General features: G+C 49.8%; 2 protein-coding genes across 2 annotated transcripts; both read left to right on the top strand.

The window, feature by feature from the left end:
* Positions 1-569: 569 nt before the first annotated feature.
* On the top strand, positions 570-3,472 carry LOC123072872 (pectin acetylesterase 5-like). Its single transcript, XM_044496541.1, has 12 exons — positions 570-792; positions 865-947; positions 1,487-1,613; positions 1,780-1,859; positions 1,934-2,023; positions 2,118-2,242; positions 2,325-2,385; positions 2,598-2,651; positions 2,733-2,810; positions 2,891-2,996; positions 3,077-3,222; positions 3,312-3,472. The coding sequence occupies exons 1-12, from the start codon at positions 570-572 to the stop codon at positions 3,423-3,425; spliced, it is 1,287 nt and encodes a 428-aa protein (XP_044352476.1). The 3' UTR covers positions 3,426-3,472.
* Positions 3,473-10,687: 7,215 nt separating this feature from the next.
* LOC123072868 (pectin acetylesterase 5-like) lies at positions 10,688-18,417 on the top strand. The gene is made up of 12 exons (XM_044496540.1): positions 10,688-10,922; positions 11,009-11,091; positions 16,288-16,420; positions 16,524-16,603; positions 16,674-16,763; positions 16,912-17,036; positions 17,112-17,172; positions 17,434-17,487; positions 17,582-17,659; positions 17,769-17,874; positions 17,976-18,121; positions 18,222-18,417. Exons 1-12 carry the CDS (start codon positions 10,703-10,705, stop codon positions 18,330-18,332), a joined length of 1,287 nt encoding a protein of 428 aa, XP_044352475.1. The 5' UTR covers positions 10,688-10,702; the 3' UTR covers positions 18,333-18,417.
* The last annotated feature ends 2,706 nt before the right edge of the window (positions 18,418-21,123 follow it).

Genomic DNA, 21,123 nt, shown 5'->3' with positions numbered 1-21,123 from the left:
CACCACGAAGGCCTCATCCGCGTCACCCGCCTTCCTACTTAGCCGCTAGGAAGCCGGATCGCGCCGCCGCGACCCTCCGCATCACGACGCCCTTGCCCCGTCAAACCCGGCCCGCATTGGATCCACGCGCAAGGGGGCAAAAGAGCCCTCTGCCGCCGCTGCTGGCCGAGCTTCGCCCAGTCACGCCCTCTGGCGGCGGCAGGCAAGGGAGGAGCGGGAGGAGGGGCGTTGGGAGGCGGCTAAGGTTCCCTCCCGTCGCCTGCGGGGGCGAACCGGGAGGGACTGCCTTTAAAAAAAATCCAGTTGTGAACACTCTAACTTGAGAATGGAAAATGGAGAAAAAAAAAAGAACGAAATGCAATTGTAGGTACTTTTTGTAAATGGGGATGACGTAGATGCTGCAATCTGGCTGATCTAATCTTGGATGTAAGAAAATTTGGCGCATTTGTCTAACAGCCCGCCAAGTTACAAAGGGGGACGGGGAAAAAAACGACGAATGGGGCAACAATATTTCATAAGAAGAAGCAGCAGCGGCCATTCTTCTCTTATTCTCTTGTCCCTTGACTGCCATGGCGCCAGGGACAGCCCAGGCCGAGCAGCTCCTCCTCCACGCGGACCCGGCGCAGCGCCGGCGTGCGCGGGATTGCCGCCATGCATGGGGCCTCCCGGCGGCAGTCCTGCTCCTGCTGCTGCCTTCCGCCGCCGGCCTTCACCCTTCTATGATGTTCTGCGCGCCGCCGCCGGAGACGGTCCCGCTGACCCTCCTTGCCGGTGCGCAGGAGAAGGGAGCAGGTACGCCGCCTTCCAGTCGCCGCACTATATTAGATTCTACCGTCCATTCATCTCGGATTAATTTGAGTTCAGTGTGCTTGGACGGGACCCCGCCGGGCTACCACCTGCAGAGAGGCTCCGGCACCGGCGCAAACAACTGGCTCATCCATCTACAGGTAGGTAGTCTCACCCACCCATTTTCCTACTCTCTATATACGTTGCTATATATGCTTTCCTTAGCCACCAGCAAAACAAAAAAGTCATACCGAGGATGACGTCATCTTACAATATTATTAAACCCATTAAGAGGCGCTAGAATGGTGGCCAACCAGCTACGCCATGTGGCGCATGCTGGTTGGTCACGGTGAGAATTTTTTTTTTAGAGTTTTTTTAAATGGTAGGGAGACTTTTTTCAAGAGAAGTTTTTTTCTATCATTTTTCTTTTTTTTCTTTTAAGATGGTTGTGATGTCCATCTGATGCGAGAATATTTTTTTTAAGATTTTGACATGATGGTGAGGTGTACATAGCTTCCTCTCAAGCTGCCCGCAATGACGGTCCCAACCTCTAGTTCATAACTAAGCGTAACCACATGTATTGTTTATACCCTTGTACATGATGTTGATATTCACTCCCTTTGTTCACGTACAAAGTAGATTCAAGGCAGGGAAATTAGTTGATTGAACTATATATATTTTTCCACTGAAAAACACCCAGGGAGGAGGCTGGTGCAGCACTCTCAAGGATTGTTCCATCCGAAGCAATTCCGATCTCGGTTCATCCAACTTCATGAAACCGATATTGTTTGCTGGGATCCTCAGCAGCGATCAGCAATTGAATCCTGGTAATCATCAACGCTTCTCTCCACAAACCACTCCCTTCCATTCCATATGGCTCATAATTTCACATCGCCTCTCTTCCTGTTTGGTTGGATAAAGTGAGGCTTTTGTCTCATTTTTACCTCTTTGATATGTCCTTGCACTAATTTATATTAGTGTATCTCCAATTAGATTTCTACAACTGGAACAAAGTGTATGTGCGCTACTGCGACGGGGGATCATTTTCTGGGGATGCGGAAGGTCAAGCGCCGGTGATTATTCTGAATCCTGTTTCGATATCGCTATTTTGGTTGCTTGAAGTGATGTTATGTTGGTGAGGATGCAGGATGGAAGTACACTTCACTTCAGAGGATTGCGCATCTATGAGGCAGTTATTGATGAAGTCATGGAAAGGGGACTTGCCAATGCTACCCAGGTCATACGTCGTATAGTTTTTAGACGAAACATTAGATGTGAACAAGAAAAATCTGAAAAAGAAAAAAAATTACTTATCTTTCTACACATTTCAGTCTCTTCTTACAGGTTGCTCTGCTGGTGGTCTAGCCACGATGCTACACTGCGATGATTTTAGTGCAAAATTTCCTCAGGAGGTTTCAGTTAAATGCCTTGCCGATGCTGGGTTTTTTCTTGACGTGTAAGACTCTTGGTAGTAAATGTAATCCACTAGCATGGTACGTGAACTGAACTACTGAAGTACCACTTTTTGTTTGATACAGAAAGGATATATCTGGAGAAAGGACCTTTTGGTCTGTCTTTGATGGTGTTGTTCAGCTCCAGGTTAGCTGTCGTCTGATCACCTCATCCTTTGTGTACTTCTGTAAAATATGACTACTAGATCAAGCTTTTTAGAACTCTGTTTTTCTTTTCATGTGGTTAATTTGTGCCAACACTGACTAGAATATTGCAAAATTTCATGTAATGGATGCCACTTTGTACGAAATGGCATTGAGTTCTTTTCCCCTCTATTGTTTTTGCTAAACTTATTGCAGAATATTAGAGAAGTGTTGCCCAAGGACTGCCTTGCCACAAAGAAGCCAAAAGAGGTAGCTCCCCTTGTCTAACTCGTTCTAATTCCCACACTTACATCTGTCATCATATTACGGTGGTAACTCTGTTTCCCCTAGTGTTTCTTCCCCGCTGAGCTTATAAAGAGCATCCACAGCCCAATGTTTATTCTCAACTCTGCATACGATTCATTTCAGGTATTTTGAAATCTTTTCTTCCTCTTCTTCTTCTTCTCTTTTAAGTTTCTCAATGATTTATCCATGATTCTTTTCCATAGGTACGATATGTTCTGATACCGGATTCGTTGGCTCCTGGTAATTCGTGGTCGTGTTGCAAACATAATATCCGGAACTGCAATTCCACGCAAATGGAATTCCTTAACGGTTAGCTTGTCTAGTCAATCCATTCATATTTCCTTCTTTGTTGCTCGAAACAAATAAATAATGTGCTTCTGCATCGATAGGATTCAGGGACGCGATGGTGGATGCATTGAAGGTTGTCGAAGATAAAGAGGGATGGGGATTGTTCATTGATTCATGCTTCACTCACTGCCAAACGGTCTCTGACATCTCTTGGAATTCACCATTCTCCCCTAGGCTTGGAGATAAGGTAGGGCGAAAATCGCATCTAAAAAGTGTGAGGATTCTGTATTATGTGATTCACCGCGGTGTTGCTTACATTCTCACTATTTTGTTCAGACAATTGCTGAGGCTGTAGGAGATTGGCAATGTGGATGTAGCGAAAGAGTGAAAGAGATTGACTGCGAGTACCCATGCAACCCAACATGCAGTAGACAGTTGCCGTGGATGTAATGATTTATTGCTACACTTCACTGGATCGCAACGAGATTTACTATGGAAAGATTCAAGAAAGAAGGGGCACATGTTGGATATCATAGTGAAAATAATGAAAACTTAGCATGAAAAGAGTATGCTCAACTGAATGACAACAGCGTCAAGTGAAAAGTTCCGCTGTGTGAACATCTGAAATTATTTACCGTACATGCACTAAATTAGCATGGGAAATTTCTGAAAAATATACGTTTCTCCAAAATTTTAATTCACATTTATTTGTGGTTTGGGCAAACATAAAAGAAAAACCGTAGCATGTTGTATCTTATATCTTATCTTATCTTATATCTCATCTCATATTTACTAATTGGAGGCAACTTTCAAGTCGTCTCATTAATCCACATCATTAAAATTAATTACAACGTTGGATTATAGAATTTACGGTCAATATAAAAGGAAAACATACGTAATGCATATGATCCGGATGTCCCTTAAAAGAGCCATGTGACACGTCCAACATCAACTAATAATATGTTGTCCATCCAATCTTCATGTTAGTAATTAACTACAACCATCGGATGAGCTCACGGAAAGTCCTTGCGTTTTGTCCCACGTGAACTCCCTTTTTTTTACCAAACTCATATACAGGCACCGTGCAATGAAAAAACTCATTTACAAGTTGTGTCCCACGTGAACTCCTCTTTAGGTTGTGTCCCACATGAATACCTCTTCTTCCTTATAATAAACTCATGTACACCCGTAAAAGAATGGACGCCGATAAGTGTCACACGTGTGGGCATTAGGGAGCCCGCCCACACATTTTGTGTGGTGTATAAGAGGAACAGCCCACACACCTACGTGTGGGCAAAACAAGTAATGCCCACACACCTCTTTTTTCCCCTCCCGATCCCTTTCACACGCGTGCGTGTGGGTGAAGTTGATAACGCCCACATGCCCGTATGTCAGGCCTCATACCCTCCTGGTTCCGCACGCCACGCGTGACGGTCACCGCGCGCCCGCAGTTGCCATGGTCCAGACCCTCGTCCATGTTCGTTTAACTGCAGTTGCCATGTCACTGAACTACGGTTGCCATGTCGGACAACTACAGTTGCCATGGTTGCTCAACTGCAGTTGCCATGTATGATCTGATCTAATGTAGTTGCCATGATTTCATAACTTTAGGAGTTGCCACATACTAACACTAGGCAGTTGAGAGAGTTGCCATGTGCTCACGAGCATGCTAGGGCAGTTGCCATGTAAAAAGGAAGAGTTGCCATCTGCTTACGTGCACGTTAGGGCAGTTGCCATGTACCATGTAAAAACACATGGCAACTCGGTAAAAGAGAGTTGCCATCTGCTTATGTGCACACTAGGCAGTTGCCGTGGACCCTGCAAAACACATGGCAACTCGGGTGAAAAAGAGAGTTGCCACCTGCTTATAAAGCACACTAGGGGCAATTGCCATGTGCGCTGCAAAACACATGGCAACTAACAGCTTGGGTGGGGAAGAGAAGACAGGCGTGTGGGCGAGATGGCAAATGCCCACACACTGTTAGAATAAATCCGAGGCATACCGTCGATCATCCGAGGATCAAGCAATCACACGAGCACGACACCGAGATTTGTTAACGAGGTTCACCGATGTGGCTACATCCCCGGGGCTTGACTATGGGCGCTCCTCCCCGTGACACCGTCACAATACCGCACACCAGCCATCCGGACGCCGGCACATGCCGCCGGCTCCCCCTTGCGCGCCTGTGCTATTATGTTGGCATAGGTTACATCGTGTGTCTACCCCCGCTAGATAAGAGAGGCCTAGGATACTAGTGTCCTACTTGGACACGACTCCACATCCTATGTAAACACAATACAACTACAAGTCCAACTGTAACCTACCTTGTACACAATATTCGACACAACTCCAACAAACTCCACCTTGGCGAATATTCTCCACCATCTTGAATTTGTCCATGCGTCAAACTTCCATGTACATTGGACTTGAGCTTATCCCATGAGCACCGCTGCTACTCCAAAGACTCCATGCGACTCCACTTGCAACTTGTAGTCCCTTCTTTTCTTGACCACAGTCAACACTCGAGCAAAATTAAGTTCCTTGTTACTCTAGTTTGCGCTCCCAACTTCCAGAGTATCCGTCAACGCCATCACACACCGATCACTGACCTGTGTGAAAGTGAACAACTCACATATTGGGTGTCATACATAAGAGTTACCTGAACTCAACATCACCGCTCCTTTTTTGACCGCCTGTCTGAAACATGAAGAAATTTCACCGTTGCTTATAGTCATCCCGAGTCAAATTCGCAGTTGTCTCACCACATGTATGACCACCAGAGCCCTGGCCTGTCTCCATGCCCCGTGCGCACCGCACGCCTCGCCGCTATTACTGCGCCGAGCCTCCGCTGTCCCGGTCGAGTCTCAAGGGTCGCGAGACCACACCACTCAACCCCCACTGCAGAGTACCACCGGTCATCACCGACCGATGACGAGTTTCACGCTTCCATCAGACCACTGGGCTCCAGTCCGAACTACGTGCCACTCGCTTTTCCCATCCGCTGAATAGGCTTCGATTCTCTGGATCCTTACACCGTAGCCCCTCAATCCAGCTCCACCTTCAACATGACTCCATGGTAGATGATCAGTCCACCCTCGCGCCCCGTCGACTTCAAGCTCTCAGGTACACCGTCTTGAATCAATCCCGCGCCATAGTCTTGTCGAAGTCACACAAGCCCTCAGGCCTGCGCCACGTGTTTCCACGCCCCAGAAGTTGGTCACCATCAGCATCACGCTCCTACATCGTCGTCGCCGATCCCACCACCGTCTTTTGTATCAACCAACTTGCGTCGATCCGTCAGACTGCCTAGTCCGACCCAGCCGAACTTATCCGACTGCAGACACATTCCAGACTTCTCAAGTCGTCACCATGACCACTGTCATCCATACACATATGTGTACCGACAAAGAAAACCAAAGAAAAAATTCCCTCATAGCTTTCCCGTGTGAACCACACGTACGTAGCTTCTGGATCCCTTCTTTTATTTCTTTTTTCCATGATAGCTTCACGATCTGACTAAGCCCTGTGCCGTATTTTTTTCGTCAAACAAATCTCTGACAATGTCTACAACAGCCCAAATACTAGCATGATGATTCCACGTGCCTGCCTCTTGGCTTCTACTCTGGGCAGCAGCAACGCACAATGGCACACGTCATGGACGGAGCTCCCCACGTGAACTTGTTGTCTTAGTGCTACCCGATGTCCAAAACTGCCTGGGGACGTAGCCCACCTGGCCGAGCTCCCGCTAGGACATCCTAGGTCGCGCCAAGTATGGGTCGCTACCTTGCGCTGCTCCTTGCTGCCGCAGACGCTACACGCTATCGATCAATCGAGATCGATCCGATCTGCTTCCAAGCACCTGGCTGATTCCGATTGCCTACACGAACAGACATCTCGCCGCCCCATCAGTTTTCTCTTCGGTCGCCGCCCGCGACCGAGTTCGACCGATTCGACGAATCCATCTGTTCCTTCCTCTAGATTAATACAATCCGTAGCCTCCGAATGACCTAAATCTGATACCACTTGTTAGAATAAATCCGAGGCATACCGTCGATCATTCGAGGATCAAGCAATCACACGAGCACGACACCGAGATTTATTAACGAGGTTCACCGATGTGGCTACATCCCCGGGGCTTGACTATGGACGCTCCTCCCCGTGACACCGTCACAATACCGCACACCGGCCATCCGGGCGCTGGCACATGCCGCCGGCTCCCCCTTGCGCGCCTGTGCTATTATGTTGGCATAAGTTACATCGTGTGTCTACCCCCGCTAGATAAGAGAGGCCTATGATACTAGTGTCCTACTTGGACACGACTCCACATTCTATATAAACACAATACAACTACAAATCCAACTGTAACCTACCTTGTACACAATATTCGACACAACTCCAACACACACTAACCCTTGTGTGTGCGTGCAAAGTGGCGTGTGGCGCGAACTGCTGAACGCCCACACACCAGCCCCTCCTGTGTGGTGAAACAGCCGTGTGAGCGACCGGGTGAACGCCCACACATCAGGCCAGTCCTACGTGGCACTAGAAACATGCCAAGATTCGTGCGCTCATGAACAGACGCGAATCCACGCGTGTGGGCGAGATGCAAATGCCCACACGTGTGGGCGTTAACATTTCCGAAAAGAAAACGCATGTATAGGCTGGAAAAAAACTAGCAGACCTCCTTCTTTCGCCGCTCCTGCCCATCGATCGAAGATGATCATCGTTAGATGCCGAGCGCCAATCTCCATATCTTCCTCAGAGGATTAGATCGTTTTGCCATCCTCCCAGCTGGGCACCCATGGCAGAGGTATGATTTTTTTGCCCCCAGATACATCTTTCTCCTAATCCCTGATGTGTTCCATTGCTTGGGATCATTGCTTCTCTCATTCAGCTCTCTCATGTACTCATGCCCTAATCTCTCTTATCAAAATATTTTCGCCAATCTCCTCATCTTCCTCGAAGGATAGATTATCCTGCCATCCTCCCGGCCGGACGCCAATATCAGAAGTAAGAAACTTTTGCGAGTGAGATATATCCTTCTCCTAATCCCTAACACGTTTCATTGCTTGGGATTGTTACTTCTCTCCTTCATCTCTCTCATGCACTCATGCCGTAATATCTCTCATTTTTTTGCATGTTGATCTACCAATGCCAAAACAGATCCCTGGAGCACGATCGAGCGAACTGGCCAGATTTTCGTTTTTGGTCCTAATATACTTGGACGATTTCATAATGGTGATTCAGGTGGTACAATCGACCTAACAAAGGCTAGACTGAATATATTTTTTGTTTCCCAATGTCCTAAGATCAATTTTCTAATGGGGTTTCATGTTGTGCGATTAAGCATGAAGCAGATGGATGTTCTTCACATTCCCACTTTATATGACAAACAACTACGATGCACCTCCAACAACAAGAGTAGGTTTCTCTGCCGTTTTCAGTATAGAAGCATAACCGAAGTTTCAGTTGCAAATTTAGACCATCCATGGTGGCGCACGGTTGCCAGGGAAACTCAATTTTTGAGCAGATGACGAATAGACCAAAGCTGTTGTCGTGTCACGAGTACCAACCCGCTTCCAGATGAGAAAGGACTCCATATCGGTTCTGCCTACATACCCAAGCATGAGAGAAAAAGTTGCAGTTGTGCGAGTAGAGTTGACCGTCGAGAAGTTTACATGATATAGGTAATACTCTTCACTTGATACTTCATGACTTTTGAATATAGTCTTACCCTCTTTAAGAATGTTTGGGTCGGGTAGTTATGTACAGCCAAAACGATATGCACTTGTTTTTCGTTTTCCTGTTTGTACTGGTCCCTTGTACTCTGTAAGAATGTTTGGGTCGGGTAGTTACTACAGATCAATTTCTTTACTTCCCTGATAGATAAATTTCTTTACTCCCTTGAAAAATCAATTTCTTTACTCCAGTATTAATTGTACATCATCGATGATACGGAGTATTTGTGATCTTTGGACATGTGCTGCCACGTTGAGGTTAAATAATCCTTTTTTTGGAGGGATGGTATTTTTTTTAGAACGAAGGCTCGCGGAGAGCCCGACTTTGAATTAACGAAGCCATCAACCGTTCAGGAAATACAGACACACACAAACCCCCACGACCAAACGATACAAGGGGACACTCTAGGAGGCTTACAACTCAACGGGTCGCACACGCACAAAAAGAATATAGGAAAACAAAGCTCGAAGCTTGTCCTAGCCGAAGACTATAGCCAAACAGCCATCTAGGGATGAGGCACACATGTGCTCGACGAGGACCTGCTTGCAACAGAGTGTGGTAAGTGAGCCCGACCAACGTCCAAGTAGAAAGACACTACACATCCGCCGTCTCTCTTGCCGCAGAGGGACCCTTCGCTCTTGCCATGGCTCGCAAGGCGCGTACCCGGCGGACTTGAGAGACGCTCACCCTAGAGCAGGGGACGTGTCAGCTTCGGGACCTGGAGCAGCCGCAGCACATCACCACTTGAACATTCGAGCACTCCGCGACTGCCGCATCGCCACAACTAGAACGCCTGAGAGCTGCAGGAAAACCACCAGGTGCAGCTACTGAAGAAAGGCAGCAGGGGCATCAAGAGAACCGACAGGCCACCGAGGAGCATTGCCAGGCAGCCGAGCGCCTACAGCCATGCCGAACCTCGTGACACCGCCGTCACCGGACCACCCAGGCCACCCAAGCTCCGACCTTGAACCCATCACCTGCACGCAACCCTCCCCAGGCGGCGCCCCCAAGGAAGAACACGACGCACAGCGCGCCGTCGCCGGCCAATCCAAGCTGGATTTTGGGCTTTCACCCGGGAGGAGGAGCAGGGGTGGAAAGGGGAAGGGCCTCTGCAGCACCTCCAAGGAGGAGACGGCGTCGGGGACGTCATTGCTGCAAGGCCGGCCACGTCTACCAGCGGTTTCCCGCGGCCCAAAACCAGACCACCGGTCACCCACCCACATCATACGGACGCTCGGAGGGAGGCAGGCGAGAAGCGGCGGGGACGAGGAAGACAGGGGAAAGGAGCCACCTTCAGATCTGGCGAGGAGGGGAAGACCCCCGCGCCGCTGCCGCCACCCGCCGTCGTCTCACCACCCGCGTGGTCGAGGCCGCCGGCCAGAGCACACCCGCGAACGACGCCGGCCGAGAAGGCGCCGCCGCCTCGCCAAGAAGGGCCGCCGCCCCAGATCCGAGGTCCTCCTCGAGGAAAGGAGCGACCGAGGCCTCGCCGCCACCTTCACGGGCGGCCGCACGAGCGGATCCGGCGGCTTTCTCAGGTGGCGGCGAGGGAGGGAGGGTGAGGGAGCGGCGGCACGACGGGGAAACCCTAGTCGCCGCCCGAGTCGCCCGAAGCGGGGGCAGTTCCCCTTGCTCGCGGGCTGGGGTTGTGCTGGAGGGATGGTATCGAGAGGTTAATCATCAATGATGCTGCTGATAGCTCCTCTTGGCTTCATTAATTCTGATTGATTGATTGATCCTGGATTAAAAAAACAGCATTGGAGCATATTATAACCGTAGAGCTTAGACAAGAAGATATGGCGCCAAGCAAGCAAGCAACCAACCAGCGGTTGGAGGGAGGGAGTAAGTGGAGTCGACGACCGGTCACTTACTCACTTCATCGGATTAAGAAGAAGCAGCGCAAATAATCATGCAGCACCAGCTCACTATACATGTCTTGATTCTTGACGACACAGACAAAACAGTCCTCGCCTACCGTACCGCGGCTATGGCTGCGACAACCAAGCCTCTCCTCCACCCGGAGCCGGAGGAGCGCCAGCATGGCTCCGCAGCAAACTCTGCCCGGAGACTCGCCGTCGCTTCGGCCGTTCTGATAGTGCTGTTGATGGCAGCCTTTGTCCATCTCCGCACAAGGCTATTCCTCTCGCCGCCGGAGCCAGTCGAGGTCGAGCTGACCCTCGTCGACGGCGCCAGGGAGAAGGGAGCAGGTACGACGGCGTCCATCCAACCATCCATCCATTTTGAGTTAAATTTGTTAGTTTTGTTGATACTGTAATCGTTGGATGTCATCCAGTGTGTTTGGACGGAACCCCAGCGGGGTACCACCTGCAGAGAGGCTCCGGCACAGGATCCAGCAGCTGGCTCATCCATCTACAGGTCCGTAGCTCATATCATCCGCCCATTACTCACCCATTTTCTTATACTCCATTCCATTGCTATACATGTTTTTCTTTTCCATATCTCGCACAAATTAGCCTGCAAAACAAAAAAAGAGATCAGATTGAAGATGAGATGATCTTCCAATTACTGTTGCTAATCATACATTGTTTTGATAACTGGAATCTACTTCGAGATAGAGACCCGGCTCCTAATTTCTTTTGTCATTAAGCATGTGCCTCTCTACATCTTTGTTTTAGTTGAGGTCATTTAGTTGATTGACCTACTCGATCATGAGATGGCCACGTTTTGTAGAGTGTGTAGAGTGGAGATGCCTTGTAGGGACACAGCTCGGTCTCACATGTTTTGGAACTAATCGATGCTGTTTGTATTGGCTAATCAATATGGTAGGTCTAGGGTTCCTACCAGCGTGGCTACGCAGGTTATAGGGATGAGGTGGAGGTGGACGAGGGCTGGAGCGGGTGGGCCGGCGAGTGGGCGCCGTCGCGGCTAGGGTTAGGGGCGGCGGCGGTTGGCTGTTGTCGGCTAGGGTTCCGGCTCCTCAGGGAGCCGGGCAACAGAAGATTATAATATCTTTATTGCCTGATCTCAAACGATGTCTTACAACTAGTATTTATAACTTTAGCCTAAGATAACTTGCCTAAGATAACTTGTGGGTCAAACCCCTAATACTAATGCCCGGTGGGACTCTTCCTGGTATAGACCAAACCGGTCATAACATCTCTCCCCGTCTGCGCAAACAGCTCGTCCTCGAGCTGAAAGTCTGGATAGTGTTGGCGGAATTCTTCATGCTGCTCCCAAGTAGCCTCCTCCTCCGGAAGGCCTGCCCACTGAACGAGGATGAACCAGACGCCACGACGGAGCTGCACCTGCAATACTTTTGCTGGCTCTGGAAGAATGCGACCATTGGCGATGGGAGGAAGCGCCGGTGTAGCCGCCGGTGGCTCGCCACGGAAAGGTTTGAGCAGCCCCACATGGAAGACGTCGTGGATGCGAGCGCGGGCTGGAAGCTGAAGACGATAGGCCACCTTCCCAATGCGCTCCAAGATAGGGAAGGGCCCAACATAGCGAGGGCCGAGCTTGCGCTTCACGCGCGGGTCGAGTGACTGCGTAGAGCGGTGGAGAAGACGCAGCCAGACCCAATCACCCACCGCGAACTCCGCCTCGCGATGATGATCGTCGTAGTAGTGCTTGGCCAGCTGCTAGGCCTGAAGGAGACGCTGACGAACCTCAGCAGGCATCTCGTCACGAGTGCGGATGAGGTCACCTGCAACCTCCGTCCGAGCTGTCTCCGGATCCACCGGAAGTATAGGCGGGGGTGGTTGACCATAGACCACCTCAAATGGCATAGCGTGCAGGGCGGAGTGATAAGAGATGTTGTAGCAGTACTCCGCCCAAGAGAGCCAGTCCACCCAAGCGCGAGGTCGATCACCTATCACACAACGCAAATACATGGCAATGACCTTGTTAACCACCTCGGACTGACCGTCTGTCTGAGGATGGAACGCCGTACTTAGGCGGAGTTGGACACCCGCCATCCTGAAGAGGTCGCACCATACATGGCCCGTGAACACGGGGTCTCGATCAATGACGATCGAAGCAGGGAACCCGTGTAGACGGACGATGCCGTCGAAGAAGGCCCGGGCCACGGACGCCGCCGTGTATGGATGGCGAGTGCTATGAAGTGGGCGTACTTGGAGAAGCGGTCGACCACCGTGAGGATGACCGACTTGCCGCCCACCTTGGGAAGGCCATCAATGAAGTCCATAGATATATCCGCCCAGACCTGAGATGGCACCTCCAAGGGCTGGAGTAACCCAACCGGCCTGAGAGTCTCTGTCTTGTTGCGCTGGCATGTCTGACAAGACCGAACCCAGTCGCGGACCAGGGCGCGATCGCCAGGGATGTAGAAGTCGGCGTGAAGATGATGGAGGGTTTTCTGCATACCCTCATGACCCGCCGAGTGGGCGAGCTGTAACACCTGGTGACAGAGATCATCTTGCGCCGGAACAAAGACCCGGCGCCCATGTAGGAGCAGTCCGTCAGAGAAGCGCCAAGGCTCCTCCAGGTCGCCGGCCATGAGCTGCTGCTGAAGACGGACGGCGTCGTCGGCCGTCGCAGTGGCACGGCGAATGTCGGCGAAGAGGCCGAACGTTGGCCCGGAGCGGATGCACAGGGCCGCCACGACGGACTCGTTGGTGGAGGAAGCGAGATCGGAGTCGCGACGGGACAACGCGTCGGCCACGGTGTTAAGGCGGCCCGGCCGATACTCGACGGAGAAGTCGAAACCGAAGAGCTTGCTGATCCACTGGTGCTGCGGCACGGTCGACAGCCGTTGGTCCAGCAAAAACTTCAGGCTGTAGTGGTCGGTGCGAATCTGGAAGGACCGTCCCCAGAAGTACGGCCGCCAATGACGAACGGCCTGGACAAGGCCAATGAGCTCCCGCTCATATGCTGCCAGCTTAAGATGACGCGGAGCGAAAGGCCGGCTGAAGAAGGCGAGGGGCCCATCGCCCTGATGAAGCACGGCGCCGAACCCTGCGCCCGAGGCGTCACAGTCCACCACGAACGGGCGGTCGAAGTCGGGCATCTGGAGGACGGGGCCCATAGTGAGGGCCCCCTTGAGGGCCTCGAACACCGTCGTCGCCTCGTCGTCCTAGGCGAAAGCGTCGCGGTGAAGCAACCGCGTGAGGGGCGCTGCGATAAGCCCGAACTCCCGGATAAATTTCCGGTAGTAGCTGGCGAGGCCGAGGAACCCGCGGAGAGCCCGCGGCGAGTGAGGCGTTGGCCACGTGGAGACGGCTGCCACCTTGTCGGCGTCCATAGCCACCCCGTCGGCCGAGATGACGTGGCCCAAGTAGGCCACTGAAGGCGTCCCGAACGAGCACTTCGAGCGCTTAAGGTGGAGGCGGTGCGCTCGAGGCTCGTTGAAGACGATGGCGACATGCTGGAGGTGCTCGGCCCAAGACGCACTGTAGATTAGAATATCATCAAAGAAAACGAGCACAAACCGGCGTAAGTAGGGCCTGAGGACGTCGTTCATCAAAGCCTGGAAGGTCGCCGGGGCGTTGGTGAGGCCAAAGGGCATCACCAAGAACTCGAAGTGGCCGTGATGAGTCCGAAACGCCGTCTTGGCGATGTCATCCAGGTGCATGCGCACCTGGTGGTACCCCGACCAGAGGTCAAGTTTGGTGAAGAAGTGCGCCCCGTGGAGCTCATCGAGGAGCTCGTCGACCACCAGAATAGGGAACTTGTCCTTAAGTGTGACAGCATTAGGGCACGGTAGTCGATGCAGAAACGCCATGTGCCGTCTGACTTGCGGACGAGAAGCACCGGCGCGGTGAATGGCGAAGTGGAGAGCCGGATGATGCCTGCCGCGAGCATGAGTGCACACTGCCGCTCCAACTCATCCTTCTGCAACTGTGGGTAGCGGTAAGGCCGTACCGCCACCGGCGCAGAGCATGGCAGAAGATGTATACGGTGATCGTACGTGCGGGCGGGCGGCAGCCCCTGTGGCTTGGTGAAGATGTCCGCGTGCTACTGGAGGAGGCTCTCCAATAGTGGGTGCTCGGCCGTGGCGGTTGTCGCGGCCAGCTGGAGTGGAGTGGTTGGGGCGGCACCCCCAATGCCGTCCCACCGAATGCGGCGACCCAACAGCCAGAAGGTCATCGTCAGCGCGTCGAAATCCCATAGAATAGGACCAAGAGTGCGCAGGAAGTCGACGCCGAGGATGAAGTCGAAGCAGCCCAAGTCGATGCCGGCGCAGGTGATGGTGAAGTGCTCGTCGCCGATAGTGATGGGCACGTCGCGGGCGAGCCCGTGGCAGCGGAGACGGTCGCCATTAGCGACTGTGACTCACAACTGCTCACCGCCGGTTCACTGTAATGCAAGGCGCCGCATGGTGGTCTCCGGCAGGAAGTTATGCGTGGACCCTGTATCCACTAGGGCCACCAGGCGCTCGGATCATGACCGGTAAGAGCATCGTCCGGTCATCACGGATGCCGGCCAGCGCGTGTAGGGACACCACGAGGGCGGTGGCCGGGGCGGGCGCGGGTGCCGCTGTGGGCTCCACAAGGGCTGGAGCGCCGAGGCCATCCTCCAGTGTCTCCTCCTCAGTCTCGTCTGTCGTCTCCAGGTAGAAGAGGCGGGGACAGACATGGCCCGGTGCATAGGGCGCATCACAGTTGAAAAACAAGCCCAGGCGCCGGCATTCCAGCTGTTCCGCCTGAGTGAGGCTCCTGAATGGCCGCGTCGGTGCCGGGGTGGGTGCCGGGGCGGCTGTGGACGACGCTGGTGCTGCCGGAGACGACCGGGGAAGCTGTCGGCCCCCACGTGGCGCGGATGGACGCGTTAAGGCCTGGGCGCGCTGCTCGAACGCCCGGGCATAGTACATCGCCGTCTGAAGGTCTTGGGGCCCCTTCATCTCGACATCCACGCGGATGTGGTCGGGAAGGCCGCCGATGAAAAGCTCCGCCCGCTGTAAGGCCGTCACACCGGGCGCGTGGCACGCCAGGGCCTGGAAGCGGTCGGCGAAGTCCTGCACCGTGGAGGTGAACGGTAAGCGGCCCAACTCGGCCAAGCGGCTCCCGCGGACCGGCGGCCCGAAACGAAGAAGGCACAGCTCTCGGAAACGATCCCACGGGGGCATGCCGCCCTCGTCCTGCTCGAGGGCGTAGTACCATGTCTGGGCGGCACAGGATCGAGCAGCTGGCTCATCCATCTAGAGGTCCGTAGCTCGTATCATCCGTCCATTACTCACCCATTTTCTTATACTCCATTCCATTGCTATACATGTTTTTCTTTTCCATATCTCGCACAAATTAGCCTGCAAAACAAAAAAAAGAGATCAGATTGAAGATGAGATGATCTTCCAATTAATGTTGCCAATCATACAATGATTTGATAACTGGAATCTACCCAGCTCCTAATTTCTTTTGTCATTAAGCATGTGCCTCTCTACATCTTTGTTTTAGTTGAGGTCATTTAGTTGATTGACCTACTCGATCATGAGATGGACACGTTTTGTAGAGTGTGTAGAGTGGAGATGCCTTGTAGGGACACAGCTCGGTCTCACATGTTTTGGAACTAGTCGATGCTGTTTGTATTGGCTAATCAAATATGTGAGGTTAAAAACCACTTCAATGACCTATATATTCTTTAAATTAAAAAACCCAGGGAGCAGGCTGGTGCGGCACAGTAAAGGAATGTTCCGATCGCAAAATGTCCATGTTCGGTTCATCTAACTTCATGAAACCAATACCGTTTGCTGGTGCTGGGATCCTTGACAATGATCAGCAACTGAATCCTGGTAATTACTAATGATTCTCTCCTATAACCACTCCATATCTATTAGTTCCAACTTTCTGTTTGTTTTATTATTCTTGCACTAATTTTGATCAGTGTATTATTAGATTTTTACAACTGGAACAAAGTCTATGTACGGAATTGCGATGGGGCGTCATTTTCTGGTGATGCGGAAGGTCAAGCACAGGTGAATTTTCTTAATCTTGGTGTATCGCTGTTTTGGTCCATCGAAGTGATGTTACTTGGTACTGATGTAGGACGGAACCACCCTTTACTTCAAAGGATTGCACATCTATGAAGCAGTTATTGATGAACTCATGGAAAAAGGACTCTCCAATGCTACGAAGGTCATACTTAATTTATCAAATTCATATAATTTCTTAGAAGGATATTAGTACATAGATATCAGTTCAGCAATTTCAGCAATAAATATTTAATTTATTCAGCTGCGGACACTATGGGGAAATGAAACAACCATTTTTCTACACATTTCAGGCCCTCCTTACAGGCTGTTCTGCTGGTGGTCTAGCCACGATGTTGCATTGCGATGATTTTAATGAAAGGTTTCCTCGGGAGGATTCAGTTAAATGCCTTGCAGACGCTGGGTTTTTTCTTGACGTGTAAGACCCTTGAAAATAAAATATGAATCACTGGCATGATATACCTGACCTAATGTATCAATTTTTTCTTGGTAGAATGGATATATCAGGGGAAAGGTCCTTTCGCTCTTACTATGATGGACTTCTTCACCTCCAGGTTATTTGTCGGACATGCTTCAAACTTTAAAAGACATGCCTTATTTTATAATAAAAGCCTTTTGGTCATCTTGTAGTCCTTGTACTTCTCTAAACCATGACTACTACTAGAATAAAACTTTTATTTTCCATGTGGTTAATCTTGTGCAAGAATTTGTACTACACTCCAATATTTTTCTGTCCATGGGACTGATGCCACTCTGTACTAAAATGGCACTGAGGTCTCTTGCCCTCCTTTTATTTTTTACTAAACTTATTTCAGAATGTTCAAAAAGTGTTACCCAAGGACTGTCTTGCCAAAAAGGACCCAACTCAGGTAGTTTCCGTGTAAAACTTGATTTGCTTCCGATACTTAGCCTGTCACTAGGTTATGCGGGTAAGTTCGTTAGCTAACATAATCTTGCTCCTAGTGTTTTCTCTCCGCAGAGCTTATTAAGAGCATCAACACCCCTATGTTCATTCTCAACTCTGGATATGATTCATGGCAGGTAATTGATATTTTCTTCTTTTTGTTCTCATAGAGAGGGGATATTTTTCTTCTTATACGCACTTCTCTTTTAAAACCCTCACTATTTCATCGATGGTTCTTCGCCATAGATACGAAATGTTCTTGTACCAGATCCATCAGATCCTGATAAGTCGTGGTTGAGTTGCAAGGATGACATGAGTAACTGCTGTTCCACACAAGTTGAAGTGTTTGATGGTTAGCTGAGCTTGACAAACCTTTTATCTTTCCTCTCTCATTCAACACCAAAGCCTTTTATGCTCCCTGGAACATTAAATATTCCTCGTCCACATAAACAGGATTCATGGACACGATGGTGGATGCTTTGAAGGTTGTTGAAGACAAGGAGGACTGGGGATTGTTCATCGATTCATGCTTCACTCACTGTCAATCCATATTTGGCCTCTCTTGGAATTCAGCGATCTCCCCAAGGCTAGGAAATAAGGTAGGAAGTTCGATAATCCACCAAAAAAATCACATTATCTATAACACCATGCATGTTGTTGCTTGGATAGATATATTTTGATTACCAATTTGTGAAGCAGACCATAGCAGAGGTTGTTGGAGATTGGTACCATGGAAGGAGCCAAGGAGTAAAAGAGATTGACTGCGAGTATCCATGCAACCCAACATGCAACAGTTTGTTGCCGACATGATTTGTTACTACATTGGACTATGTCAAGAATTAATATACAAAAATTCGACAAAGACGAAATTAACGCAACAACCATCATGCTGTATTGTCCATCAAAGTGAGAGAAATTATAATCTCCTAGAATGAAAATAAGTATGGGCAGGCGAATGAAAATGCGTCGAGTCATAGTGTTCACTGAGTTAAAATTAAATGCTGGATAATGTTTTGTTATGGTTATACATGTTCAAGAATTGCTAATGTTTGTAAGTGTGCATAACATACACACACAATAGTTCTCTTACAAAATCGCAAATATGTACAAGGAAGAGGTGCAAGCCTGTCTAGGAGTTTTGCACGACCACGCACTAATCCTCGAAAGAACGACTAGTAGTTGCTCCACTCTCAGAAAGGAGATGAGCATGCATGGCTTGATTGGTTTAAATTAATGCATTCAAGATTGTTGTGCACATTCTTCCATGCTTCTACATATTCTATGGTCGATCTTAGTTTTTTTTTGCTGAGATGTGAAATTTGCTCTTTGCTCTTGACGTGTTCGACTAAATGGTGCAAGAGAAGGGCAGTAGATGTAGGAGACAGCATATGATCATATGTTTCAGTTACCGTCTCGGGAAGATCGTGTTGGAATTATTGGGCTTTAGCCCATTATTATTTTCAATAATTCCTAGGGGAAATCAAGAGGGCTGTATGACACATTCATGCATGACAAGGGCTGGGGGTGTGAAACCACGCTAGTGGATGGTGTGGGAGACGAACATATAAGATGGGTTGTTTCACACATCACTAAGAGCTTAAGAAGAGGGCACATACACGCATGCTCTTCCTCCGCCGCCCGCAACGTCATTCCTCGCCCCGACTGCCTGGTTCCAAAACACTGCGACGCCTACCGCTTTCCCATCTTTCATCTCAGTGTGCACCGAGAAGTGAGACAATAGGCATCTGAAACCCCGTCTCTTCTGATTCTGCACGGAAGAGAGGCAATCAGGTTTTGGGAGAGCGCTTCCGTGCGACTGCTGGATCTTCTGCTCCGTGGCTACAGATGATGAGTTTCCCAACGACGGGTTCTTCCCCGACGTCGACGTCCTCCACCACAACATTTACACTCAATGATGGTGCTGCGTGTAAACGCTTCTTTTTCAGTTGCACGGTACATTTTCTTATCCTTTGTGTTATGGCTTGCATTTGGTCTACTAGCAGTAGCAATTGATGAGTAATGCCACAACTGCATGCAACCGTACTTTTCCATCTGATTTGAATTTCATCTAGATCCTTGCAATCTAGTGCCTTTATAGCCCAGACACGGGTCATAGCGACGACGGCAACACTGTTTAATGTGAGATGAAGTTATCCTTCCTTCCCTTGAGTCCTCGTGGAATCGGGTCAGTGCAGCACGAGTGGTGGCACACCACCGAGGTAGAGTGCACGCAGATGAGCCGCTGCCGGTCGTGCAAGTTCTGTGCGCCGTGCTGAAATATCTCATGTCGCTCGCTCGCTCTCATCCTCGTCGGAGGCAGCACACATCATCCATCGTCACACGAAGTTTCACAACCTCTCCAGACACAAGAGCATCATGCAACACGTCTGCCATATATGCATGTCTATAGGGAATCTCACATTTAATTAGCCAACCATAATTATAAGCACTCTGTGTTGAGAATCCCGTTTAATTGCCCAACTATTAAGACCTCTTCCAATGCAAAGGTGCTTAGATAAGGTGCTAAGTGTATTAAATATCTTAGCAACCAAGTCCCCCAGTGCATAGGTGCTTAGCTTTGGGTGCTAAGCTTCCTTCATTTAATTAGTTGCAGATTCATAATTGTGCTTCCACCTAGGTATACGCGCCTAGCAGCCCTCCCCCTCCTCCCCCTGTGCTACACGCGTGCCACCCAGTGCTGCAATCGGGAACTAACGAAGCTGCCATGTCTGGTCGTCGGAGTTTTGCGACGGTGGAGATGACATGGTCGGCGGGTGCTGCAACCAAGATGCCCGGGTGCTGGAACCACGTTTGACTGTTGATGCAACGGTGGTGCGGAGCCAGCAACTGGCTTTTGCTACACGGGAGCTGGAACCAACAACTTTTTTGCCGCAACCCACCGAGGCAAAGCTGGAACAAACAGCCGTTTTTCCTGCAACCGATCGAAGCCGACAGCTCAAACCAGCAGCTTTTTTGGCTGAAACCGGCTTACAGCGGAGCTAGAACCAACAATTGTTTTGGCGGGGATTTGAAGTACAGACCTCCAGGTGGGGAGGAGCGCACCTTACCAGACAGGCTAATGAACCATGGTGAACAAAATGGAAGGCGCACGGTTAAGAACTAAATACAACATAGAATCTAGAAATTTTTTAATTTTTTTTCCAATATTTTCTTGAAAATTGCGAACAACTTTTTAAAGCGAGCAACGTTTGCAAATCCGACAATTTTTTGAATTTCTTCTTTTTTTCAAAAAGTATAAACATTTTTTGATAGAAACATTATTTTAAAATCCTGCACATTTTTTCAAAAACCCAAACATTTTTTGACTCTTGAGGAAAATAATTGATAATGCCAACAGTTATCGAAATTTTGAACAATTTTTGCAAAAGCACAAGCAATATTTAAAATTACCAAAGGTTTTTCAAACATTTGAACATTTTTTAAGTTTCAAATAAAAATTTCAAAACCGTAAAAAATTTCCATTCTCGACATGTTTTGATTTTTTTCAAAAAACAAATCACCCAAAAAGAAATAGCAGTGCGAGGGATCAAACCCAGTAACTGCCGATGCTAACCGCTTGTCGCTAGCCACACCACCTAAT

This window comes from Triticum aestivum, chromosome 3B (assembly GCF_018294505.1).
Source record: "Triticum aestivum cultivar Chinese Spring chromosome 3B, IWGSC CS RefSeq v2.1, whole genome shotgun sequence".
In the NCBI taxonomy this organism is placed as follows: domain Eukaryota; kingdom Viridiplantae; phylum Streptophyta; class Magnoliopsida; order Poales; family Poaceae; genus Triticum; species Triticum aestivum.
Note: the sequence above shows the minus strand (reverse complement) of the source record. Positions and strands in the feature narration are given on the sequence as shown.

Excerpts from the sequence above, each read along its gene's own strand:
- LOC123072872 (XM_044496541.1), top strand. The coding sequence starts at position 570 with ATGGCGCCAGGGACAGCCCAGGCCGAGCAGCTCCTCCTCCACGCGGAC. Across the intron at positions 1,614-1,779 it reads CGATCAGCAATTGAATCCTG|ATTTCTACAACTGGAACAAA; the intron begins GTAATCATCAAC and ends ATCTCCAATTAG. Across the intron at positions 2,997-3,076 it reads GCAAATGGAATTCCTTAACG|GATTCAGGGACGCGATGGTG; the intron begins GTTAGCTTGTCT and ends CTGCATCGATAG.
- LOC123072868 (XM_044496540.1), top strand. The coding sequence starts at position 10,703 with ATGGCTGCGACAACCAAGCCTCTCCTCCACCCGGAGCCGGAGGAGCGC. Across the intron at positions 17,660-17,768 it reads CTGGATATGATTCATGGCAG|ATACGAAATGTTCTTGTACC; the intron begins GTAATTGATATT and ends TCTTCGCCATAG. Across the intron at positions 17,875-17,975 it reads ACAAGTTGAAGTGTTTGATG|GATTCATGGACACGATGGTG; the intron begins GTTAGCTGAGCT and ends CCACATAAACAG.